The sequence below is a fragment of the Equus przewalskii genome, chromosome 15, assembly GCF_037783145.1.
Source record: "Equus przewalskii isolate Varuska chromosome 15, EquPr2, whole genome shotgun sequence".
NCBI lineage: Eukaryota > Metazoa > Chordata > Mammalia > Perissodactyla > Equidae > Equus > Equus przewalskii.
In genome coordinates this window covers 65882571-65894955 of record NC_091845.1, presented here as the reverse complement: position 1 = coordinate 65894955, position 12385 = coordinate 65882571, and the positions used below count along the sequence as shown (strand labels likewise).

Here is a 12385-nt window from a genome sequence, read left to right as displayed (position 1 = left end):
CTAATATTGAATCACATATTTTCTCCTCTTATGCTCTTTACCCTATGCAATCCTTGAAGCACTGAGCACTTGGACCTTCTAGAAGAGAAATATCTGTAGTTTCTATCATGTTGGCACTCCTCTATCTTCCCCTACTTTGACTATTCTTTCAATATTTTTAAAATACTGCTCTGCTCCCTCTATCCAATTTCTAATCATGGAGAATTCCTACAAATCAATCCTCAGCTCTTTCTCTTCCTTTGGATTTCTTATCAGTCTCATACTTTGAACTGACATCTCTGGAAGGTGACTCTCAGATCTCTAACTTATGGCCTTTCAAACTAAAATCTCTCATTTCCAACTTTCTTTTGGACAGTTTAATTTACAGGAACTGGGCATGGCATGTCCATTGCTCTCTGATTTCACTTCTACCTATTGTTACACTACTTAATGAAACGTGTTTTGAAGGAGACATTTTTAAAACCATCCATTTTTTTTAATCCTTATTACCAGCATTTAAGAACTCCAAAGTCACTCTCCTATTTATTTCACAATCTTTATCTTCAACAAAGCTACTGTTTCCTTTGATGACTTTATAGCCTTACTTATACTTTTTTCATCTATCATCTACATAAACTGTCTTTTCCCTTAATATCTAGGGAGAATTTCTGATTAAAAAGATACTCAGAATCATTTAACTCGATAATATACTGTTTCTTTACAAATGTTAAAATTCAGACTTGAGAAATCAAAGACTCTTCTACCTATGGAATCTATAACAGGAATTAAAAAACAAAAAACATGACTTCAACACAGGGAAATCAGTGATTAAGTCCAGCGTTTGACTACTTACAAAATGAGTCACCCAGTTGCCACAAATTGCCTTGTGGGAAAAATGTGTAAAAGGCTTCAAATACATGGAGAACTCCATGAAAGACACATATTAAAATAAACAAACATACTAGAAAGGTGATGATTCTTCAAGGAAATATGACAACCCATTAAAATGCAACACATGTTTTTCTGCAAAAAGGAAGTCTAAGAAGATGAAATAGATGCTTTATATAAAATATTTACATATACAATGCACAAAACCCACTACGGTTAGTAACCTTTATGTCTTTGAAGAACTAGATATTTACATATCTTTCTTTCTGCATGTGCGTGTGCATATGTGTGTTTTGTATATATTTTTAACAGTTGACAGCTGTTTTAGAGCATACAGAGATGCCAAACTGAATGAGGGTCTTGATTACTTCAAGATTAGCTATCTAAAGTTTCTATTCATTTTAAGTGTTGTTAGTTGGAGGAGTCATTAGTCACTTCCTTGTCTCATAGAACATCAGCATACATTTACATTGTTAATGAACATTTGGGGTAAATGAATTAATGGCACTTTTAAACATCAATTCAGTCCTAATAACTTTGTATGTCATAGAAATGTTAGCTAGGATATAAACGAAAATTCTTTCAGTAAAGGTAACTACTTATTCCTGCAAACAATAAAAGATAAAATTAATTTAAAATGTTTTTTAACTGGTTATAAAAAAAAAGAACCTCAATATTTAATGAACGTCTGACCAGAGAAAAATATGCACTTAAAAAAAAAGAAACCCAATGCTCTAAAATAAGCATATATACCAGAAAATTTTGGTGAAACTTTTATATACTTATAACACAAAAACATATTCATTTTTAAAATACCCACTTATAGAAGTGTTGGCAAAATAATTTGACATTTTTAATTATGAGTGCTTCTTTAGGTGTTACATGTAAGAAAAACATCACTAGGAAAGGTAGTATCATTCTTACCACTTAAATTTTTAAAATGCTGAAACTGAAATGTGACACTAATAATTTTTTTATATTTGCAAAACCTTAAGCAGTTTTTTTGAGAGCTCTTAGATAAAAGCAAATATAAAAACAAAATCACAAAAATAAGTTGCAAGGCAAATTACACTATTTTCATTAAAAACAACAATGGCTTTTGTATGATGTAGAAAATCTTAAAGGTGCACAAAAAAACAGAAACACACTCCATAAAGTCAAGAGCTTGTGTACTAAAGAAATAGTCACTTTAAGCAATTATTTTTTTAAATTCCCAAAACATGAGTTAATGGCAAACCTTTATATCAATATAGAAAAAAAATTGTATTTGAAGCATACAAAACACATATGAATTACTTGGACTAATTATGATATTTTAAAATAGATCTCACAATCCTGATATATATATATTTCATGAGTGAAATATTACAAGCAGTTACCTGAGTCAGTGAATCAACTTTTTTAAACATTTAGTGAATAAGTAAAAAATAAGGATAAAGCTTTAAGAATTCTCACAAACTCATTGTTTCCTTCTCAGATACTATACTATTACTAATACTGAGAAAATAATAGAGTTCTGCCAGATACACATTTGATAAATTTTTATATGGTAGACCCTGAATACATTTGACCTTTCTAACAGTCCGTTTTTTAAAAAAATTTCAGTGCATAGTTCTTTAAAACTACAACACATTTCAATTATTTGAAGAAAAAAAAACGATAGAGAATCAAACAAGCCCTTTATTCTAGAATAATCTCCTCTGAGGGAAAAAAAAAATCCCTGCAAAATCAACACCAAAAGCTTAGACTCCTTTAAAAGATGTTTGATTTTGACAAAGACCATTTGCAATTCAGCATCCTCATGGTGAAGTAATTGTTTAAGTTCATGATTTTTTTAAAAAGAATGACAGTACATGAAACATTTGGCTAAGCCTTCAGTCTACAATTGAAAGTTGACGTGTTGTGGTATTCTTTGGTGTCAGAGTGCTCTATACCTACTCAGGGAAATGTTCTTCAAGTTGCCCTGCTCAGCTTCATCTACAGAATTACACACATAAGGTAGGCAGGGCTAACTGAAGACCCTCTGTTACGTTTCCCAGTAACTGCAGAATGTATCCGCACACAAAACTCACCTCCAGTCTTGTTTGAGTAAATAGATAAGGGGTCAATGCCCACTTCTTGTTCTTCTGGCTGCAGAGGATGTCTCGTTTCAGATAAGGAATGATACATTGTGAGAACTGGACAATGACACCAAAAGTGACTACCTAGAAGATGAAAAATACAGAGAAAATGGTAAATAATTTTTCTTTCTGCTATGACTGGGAATAAATATAAGACTGAAATGATTAAATGAGCATTACGGACATTAACAACTTTTCCACAGGCTCCAAGGACTGTTACTACAGATTGGCGGGCATATGCAAAGAAGTGAAAAAATGGTACAAAATTTCCATTTCAACAATTTCTCCCCAAATCTGAACTTCATTGGTAAGCTTTACCTCAATGTTTAATCACATTTATTTTCAACAAACTTCCGCAGAAAAAATTGAATTGTAAGTTAAATTATGGTCACATTTACAACATCCTTTTGTTTTACTACTAAAACAATATACATTTAGAACAGAAACTTTCAAAATATAAAATATACAGCAAACTAAAAATTATTCATAATTGTTATTAGCTAAAAACACCACGGTTAACATTTCAGTTTATTATACAATCGTTCCTATCTTTGTTCTGGGCATTTAAAATACATATATTTTTAATGTGATCCACCATGCTAAACATACTGATTATATAAATTATCACATCTTCCTTCCCATAACAAAAGTCTATATTATCACTTCTAATGGATCCCTAGTATTCCATTATACAGCTATAATAATTTATGTAATCAAATTCCTTATTAGTAAACAATTAGGATGCTTTCAGTTGTTCAACACTATAAAAAGCCTCAAACTGAACATCTTTTATAACATCCATGTCACATCCATGATTATTTCCTTAGGATACATTCTTCTAAGTGTAACCGCTGAACCAAAACATACATATTAAAAAAAATAAGATTTTGTGATAAGTTTCGGCAAATTACACTCTAGAAAGATTTGTACATAATAAAACAGTTCATTTCCCTTGGACTCTAATTAACAATGGGAATAGGTAATTCCTTTTTCTTCAGACTAGCATGATAGTCAAATTTTATAATGCATTTGCTCGATAAGTGAGATTACTGAAGACTTCATATGTTTTCTCTGATATTTGCTTATTGTCTTTTGAGGAAGGAGTTTATTGCTATGATTGTCTTCATGATTTGTAAGCATATTTTAAATATTAAGGATATTAAACCTTTGTCATATGATACATATATTTTTCTCAGAGTCTGTCTGTCTTCAAATTAATTATATGGCATTTTTGTGACAAGAAACTTTAAGAAATATATCTATATCTCCTTTTTAATTTCTGTCTCTGGTATTATGGTTACAGAGGTGAGTTTATGTAAATAACTACCTATGTTTCTTTTTTATCAATTTGAAGGTTTTCCTTCTCAATTCTCATTTCTATAAATAATTCCAATTTAAACAAAGGTTTTTAAAAATTAAATTATTTTTTAACTTCCAAAATACACTAACTACTTACAAATTTTCTATATCTATAAGGTACAAACGACCTTCTCAAATCAAAATCTTCCAAAAAATAAACCAGGGTCACTAATTTTCATCCAAAATAATGTAAGTAACATAATCGTTTAAATTTCAAGATCAGGGAGGACATGAAAGGAAGAGGAAATGCAGAATGTTAAGCTGCAAAAGAAAGTCCAACCAAAATAAATATGTAATTTTATAGGATGTGGCCTCCACTTGTGGAGGAAAGTCTCCAGGGAAGCCCATGAACACACGAATTCTTTTTTTTCTTTTTTTTTTGAGTAAGACTAGCCCTGAGCTAACATCTGCTGCCAATCCTCTTCTTTTTGCTGAGGAAGACTGGCCCTGAGCTAACATCCGTGCCCATCTTCCTCTACTTTATATGTGGGATGCCGACCACAGCATGGCCTGCCAAGCGGTGCCATGTCCCCATCTGGGATCCGAACCCACCAACTCCAGGCCGCCTAAGCAGAACATGTGCACTTAACTGCTGCGCCACCCGGCCAGCCCCCACACAAATTATTGACCAACATTTTCCCAAAATAAAATGCTCCTCTATCTTGTTCACTTTCTCTCTAAATTCTCACTTTGTAAAACAGTCCTGTACATTTTCTGATTGTTATCATAACGCTCCAAATCTTGCCCACCCACACTCACTGTCAATGTAAACAAATCCTTTCTCCCTCAGACTGTGGCTAAAACAAAAAGAAGCAGAAGGTTAGGCAAAACCAACACTAGAGAAAGCAGAAAACTTTCATTGCCAATATACAGTAACAAATCTAAAGCTATAAATCCTGAATCCATAAATCTAGACAGTTGTCAGTATTTGCTTTCTATATACACAAATCAATCAACACATACTGAGCACTTACTATAGAGAAGGAACTCTGAGGAATAGAATCCAATAGAGGATAGAAAAACATAAAGAATCAGTTACATTATAAAACAGAATCCGATAAATTCTGCTGACCAAATGAACGAACAAATTAAGAAATAAAGTTCTCTACTATGGAGAAGTAAGAATCACCAAACTCAAACGCCTAACGGGGGTCAGGCAAAAAGCATTATTAATTATAGTTAACATCTATTGCCCAATGAATACATGACAAAGCCACTTTAAATGTTTCATGTGTAATCATCATTTCATCCTCCCAACAACTCTACGATGTGTCTTCATCATGATTTTCACTTTACCAAAAGAAAACTAAGATATAGAGAGATTAAATAATTTGTCTTCAGTCACACAATTAGTAAGTGTTGAAGCCAGAATTTGAACCCATCCTGTCTGGCTCCACAGCTCACATTGTTACTTCTGTACTACATTTGGCTATCAATAAGTCAATGAGACAAACAGACAAGGCATAAAAGAAGGAGGTATAAGAGGAAAGGGTCTGTGAATAACTGGAACATCCTTTACTCTGCTTCAACTTTTTCAAGACAAGCTAGAGATCCAGATTTTATGTGAAATCTTCTTACTTGTAAGTTTTGGCAAATAATTAAAAAAAAAAAACAAACCTGTGGAACAGATTAAATGCATTCCAAAACTGTATTTGGACCATGGACAACAATTTTAATGTAAGATTCACATTCTCTATACACACTTTGTTATACTCCTAAAAATACGAGAGTAAACATTGGAAAAGGGAGATTCCAAGTTAACTGCCAGATTTCTGGAAAATTTCTTTAATATCCCATACCATGTTTTCACATCATTATCTTAATTTCTTATTTGTATAGTATACTTCCACTGTTATAGACTTCATATACCTAAAATACACAAATAAGGGGATATTATGTATTTTAAACTTTATGAAAAACAGACAAGCGACAAGCAAACTGACATCAAAGTGTATTATACAAAGAAACATTAAAAAAACCCTTCCTATAGCTAAAAAATACAACATGATGATGTTCCTAAATTCATTCAAGATGCTCAAAGATACTTAAGGTCTTTTCGACTCCTTAGAGACAGTTAGTTTCAAGAAGTCATTCACTGATTTTAGCTTTAATAATAATTCTTTGGAAATTAGCAAATCTATGGTAATACCTAATAACCAGAATACAAAATTTACCAAATACACCAGTCTGTAACCACTCTATATAATCAGACCTCCACTGTATTCTAATTTATTATGCCTATAAATTGAAACTGACTCACAGAAATGCTTTTAATAATCAAATAAAGCAAACCTGCTAAATAGTAATAATTATTTTCAACAAATCTGTTGAAGAAAAAAGTTGGGATAATGTTCTTACTTTTCTTTTAATTATGTATTTAAATCATAATCTAGTTCAAAAGAAACATTAAGCAGGTGCTGCTTTGTTTTTTGTTTGTTGTTTTAAATACAAAGAGCTATCTTAGGTTCTAGAATTAAAAACTACTGAACTGTGTTGGTTACTTCTATTGTGGTTACCTTATAAAATCACAATATAATGTTGCTTTTAAATGAGAAGTAATATTCTTAAGAACTTTCTAATTTGTGATTTGTCTATACCAACAAGTGAAAATATCTGACTACCACAAAGCAGACTATCAAAGGTTTTTAAATAAATGTGTCTATCTTTATTTTAATCACTATTATGAATAAGTTTTTACCTATAAATATCTGACTATAAGAAAATATTTTATTAAAATTCAAATAAAGAATGATGGGAATTTTTTGGTTTGAAAATTTTAAGATAATCACTATAGAAGTCAAAACGGCATAAACATTTTGAAACTCACATTACATCTTATATCTTTATTACAAATTCAGACTTCTATACTTGATATACTTAATCTTCTCTACATAGAAGCTAGACATATGAAGAGAAAAATAAATAATGACCACAAATATGTATCTTAGTAAATGACCTAATTCATAATTGATGGATTTCAGTTTTCCTAAAAATAATGCCAAGCTGTCTCTACAATTTCCTTGACTTACAAAAATGATACCCAAGGAATTTTTTTAAATATGCAAAGGCAATCTAATTTTTCAAATTCAAAAAGCACAGCAGTATACCTTCCAAGACCTGTGAAAGGAGATATCCCTCTTTTGCTACACCTACTATAAATAACAGTTAAATTTCCTGCTTCATGTGAACTCAAAATTCACAAAACTCAGAATTGGTTGTGCAGTATAGTTTTACTGCTATCTTCGTCATAGGACGTGACATATTAGTCTGAAATTGCCATTTAAAATCCAAGACTAATCTTAAGGACAGCTGTATTAGCTTCACAAATCTGGTTCTTGCAGTATTAAGATAAAAGTGATCTGTCTGAAAGAAGGGAAGTCTTGTGAAAATAGTTAATATTTAATGAAAGGGTAAGAGTTTAGCACTAAAGCTTAAAAGACAGCTTTAAAGTATATTAAATAAAATCTCAAAACAATATAATTTCCCACATAGACTGAAGTTATACAATCAGTCTCTAAGGGAAAATTTTAAATAATTATGATCGTACAGACAAAAAGAACAGGTTAGTTGAATACAATTTTCTCTTTCAAAATGGCATTATACAAACAAAACCTAAAAAAAGTAATGTATTCCCCTCTGAATCTGAAGTTCTATGTATTTCAGCTTGTATTCATTCTTTCACTGTTTCTATCACATAGGCATAGAATTAGCATTCTCAATTGTGTCTTCTAAAGACATCCATATTCAGAAAAACTCACATAAGCATACTTCATTCATTTAAATTCTTGACTGATGGTAAACTTAAAAGTCAAACAGTGAAATGACAGAGTAATATTACGTTACATAAAGATATCTCCTATAAGAAAAGCATAACAAAGAGCTTAAATGAACTATTTCCAGAGCACAATTAAAAAAGGAGAGAAGATATAGCATGAATAAGAATCTGTTATAGGTAGCACGCATTTACCATGATGGGTATATAACCTAAAATATGACATCTTAGCTATAAAAGCAAGAAACTTTATTTTCATAATTAAGAGAGAGAGTAATTGAATATTATCTGTAGAATTGGCAAAAAACTTTTCATTTAGCAATGTTGGTAGCTAGAGGTAAATCCGATGGTTGGGAATAATGATGTTTTAAAGTCTTAATTATAAGAGAGAGAAGGAGGTAGGAAAGGAGGAAGAAAGAAAAAGAAAGAGTGAGAGAAAGAAAGAAAACAAAGAAAGAGAAAGAATAAAGTTTCATTTTTAAATTCTCTCCATCTTTAATGCAAGGGGGTTATATTGGACTTTAAGTTAATTAAGTATTAAAATCTATCATCTGAAAGTCTTAATATTTAATATTGGTTAGATTGTGTATCAAAGTAGTTTTATTATTTATTTACTCCAAACCTTTCCAGAATACTTTATCTGACAACAGGGGGTCTGTTTCTCACAAGATAAATGCATCTACAATGCCAAATAAATTATATATAAAAGCATTTGTCTTAATACACGTCACTCAATATTAAATATCACCCCTTGGTAAAATCCTGAAACCCTAATTCATTTTTACCAACCACACAATTACACTATTCAAGTGTTGTCTATTGAATAGGTATAGGACTACAATAAGGGTCTACATACTGAGAACAATGATCAAAAGAAATTTAAAACAGATTTAATCTTCATAATTTCCAGACTATCAGAACAAGAGAGGGTAAACAATCCACTATAAAAATACTAGATTCATAAACAATATACATAATTAGAAATGTGTAGGATATAGGAAAGTTCCCCAGGTGGGCTTAAATATTTTATATTACAAAATAAGAATATATTTAGCCTTTCAATATTCAAATGCTACAAAGTCAAAGAAAGTGGCAGTTGTGACCATATAAACCAAGAGAAAACTGAGCATCAGAAAGAGTTAAAGTGACATAACGGAAGGCCCTCCACAGTGTCTCCTCATGGTTTCAGAATTCTCTTGAATGGACGCTCACGATACAAAGACGGGGAAAGTAGGTCAGCCTAGAAACCAAAACTTTTGTTATTATACAGCTATACAAAAATACTTGCAATTGTTACTGTCCCTATTTTATATACATAGCTATTAAGTTATTCACTCAGGTTTTCATAAAATGAAGGTAACTATAAAAACCAGGAGTTGAAGGAGAATAAGCAATATTTGAAAAGAGAAAATAGTAATAATAACGGCCAATTATACTAAACTGATGATGATACCAAGAATAAGAAAAAAAATAAATGGCCACTCTTCACATAAGCATTAAATCAAACATTTTGTCAAAAAACAAACAAAAGACTTCTCTTTGGTGCAAGCCCAGGGAGGCCTGAGGTGTTTTCAGAAGCATATGACCAATTGTGGGGAGAATCTTCAAAAAGTCCATGTGGAACTGACATTTATCCCCTGGCTATTAGTTAAGTTTAGGGCTAGGAAACCCAAAGAAACTTTACTAAAGATAGCACTTTTAATTAAATAATAATAAAAATGACAATAGCAAAAACAGCACTTTCTAGAAAGTAGGCACTGTTTGGGCACTTTTACACATAAATTCATTTAAACCTCATAACAACTCTATGCAGCAGACACTATTAACACCTTTTATAATGAGGAAACCACAGAGAAGTTGAGTAACTCACTCAAGGCCACACAGCTATTAGTGGCACAACCAACTCAAAAGACTTAATAATGACTTAATAAACGCACTAAGAAAAATTAAACCAAGATTTACAGGATAACTAGTTTTCTTTATTGTTATGTTTGTAATGTAATGTTAATTAGAATGCAAAGCATTCTAGTTTACTTTTCTCCCATGCGAACTTTTTCAAAATTTAACATTATAAATTCCATAGGCCCTTTATAGTTACAACATATATGTGCCCTCCCAAATCACCATCTGAGAGAAAATGCATATCCAGTGAAAAAAAGAAAATAACAAGTAAGCTGTTGTGGAGGATCAGAATTGGCCACCCCAAAATGTGTGTCTTTGGCTTGATTATTTTTAACAACAAAAGACTCTGAAAGAAATTTTGACCTCTTCCTCAACCCCCAAACTTCCTAAAAGAATTAAAAATAGAAGGGTCTGTTCCAGGAAGGAGCTAATACCATAAGATAACTGTAATATAATGTAAAACATGTCTCTCAGGTCACATTGTCTGTAGCTGGCCCATTTACATCACTATCTCCATGTAAACTGCCCTTCTCCCCTTGATGTCCCAAAACACTACGCCCAATAGCCTCCTTTGTCTTTAATTGAAGATAGCATTTAAGATGAGGGCCTCCACCATTCTGTCGAGTTACCCAGTTTCCTGGGTTTCTCCCATGTCTGCATGTTATAAAGATTTGTTTGATTTTCTCCCGTTATTCTGTCTCATGTGAATTTAATTCACAGCTCAGCCAGAAGGACCCAGAGGGTCAGAGGATATGTCTTCTTCCCCTACACTATGCCTGGATGCAGGCATAATTTATATAAGTCTGAGCATAATTATAATTTATGAATAAGTCACACTGGACCTTTGCAGTCACTATCAAATAACCAAAACTGTAAATTAAATCCCCAAGTGTTATGGATTCCCATTACACCAATCACTACAATACCAAGTGACATGACTGAGGGAAGGTCACCAGCTAAGAAGCATGACCCGATCCTCTCTAGCCAGAGTAGCTTACATAAAACCATCCACACTCTCCTCCCTCCAGTTTTATTCACCCCTCTTTTTGTTCTGATGAGGCCTTTCCTATTCACTTTTCTAAATACTATACATAATATGAATGCTCAGCTTTTCCTTTGTGGACCAACACCAAAAGTAATTTCTCCCTGCTCTTCTACAGCAGTATTTCCCTCACCGTGATATACCACAGGAGTCTGCACAATAGTAAGCAATAAATTCTAGCAGTTAGACATGAAGACCTAAGTTTGCTCTTTCTGTCAATAGCATTAGTATAGATTCTTCTCATAGAGAAATCTCCCTTATGTAATGGGAGACCTCAGTAAAAAGTTAAAATTTTTTATTCAAGTTTTTGCTTTCCCTCTGGAGCATGATCACTCCTAACACCCTAGTCCTAACCTTCACCTCTCACCTAAACTCTTGCAATACCCTCCTAATTGGTCTCCCAGCTTCCATTCTTCCTTACTGTTGTAAACACTGGTGATTGCCTTTCCAACAAAATCCAAATTTTGTTCAGGCCATGTGCTCCCAAAGAGGTACCCAAGGTGTGAGTCATAATTGGTCTAAGCCAATCATGATGGTCCCATTTCTTGTGCCAGATTGGTCAAGAAGAGCCATCTGATGTGAATGGAAGTCACCCACGAGCTTCTAGAGGTTTTTTTCTCTTACAATTACAAAGATGTATACTCTTAATTGCAGTGGATTAACCAACCCCAGATTCACCCTACCTCAGTCTTCTTGCTATATGTAATAATAGAATCCTTACTTACTGTATAACCCAATTGAGATTTTCTGTTACTGCCAGCTGAAATCAGCCTAACATATCCACCACCTACAATCTATTACCACACAATATCCAATGCAACTTTTTTCCACTGTAAATCATTTCCCAACATACTTAGCAGCAAATCCAAACTCTTTTAAGAGGCCCTAAATCCAGGCCCATGCCTAACCCTCTGATCTCCCTCTCCCCCTCACTCAGGATGCTCTGGCCACACTTCTTTCTATTTCTTAAATGAAAATACAGCAGACCTAAATCTTTGCACATTCCCATTTCCTTTGCTGGGGAACACTCTGCCCCTTAATATCATTCACATATTTGGTTAAATTCAGCTGAGCACAGAAAGCTTTTCCTGGAGCATTATCTAATCCATTAGCAAATCTTGTTGGTTCTACCTTTAAAATAAAACCAAGAATCAGACCATTCTGTACCACAGTCACCCTGATCCAGGGCACTGCCAACTCTGGCATGGACTACTGAATTGTCTCCAATAGGTCTCCCCATTTCCAACCTGGCCATCTACTCACAGCAGACTGAGTGATCCATTTAAAATGTAACTCAGCTCATGTCCCACCTCTGCTCAAAAC

The 12385-nt window shown here is 32.9% G+C and overlaps 1 protein-coding gene across 21 annotated transcripts in view; it reads right to left on the bottom strand.

The window, feature by feature from the left end:
- The window catches only part of TBC1D5 (TBC1 domain family member 5), a 565096-nt gene that overhangs the window by 348077 nt on the left and 204634 nt on the right, over positions 1-12385 (bottom strand). For all 21 annotated transcript variants that reach the window (XM_070575957.1, XM_070575968.1, XM_070575969.1 and 18 more), the window contains one exon: positions 2940-3071. In XM_070575957.1, the coding sequence (XP_070432058.1) occupies positions 2940-3036 (97 nt within the window). In that variant the 5' untranslated portion in view covers positions 3037-3071. The remainder of the gene's footprint in view (positions 1-2939; positions 3072-12385) is intronic.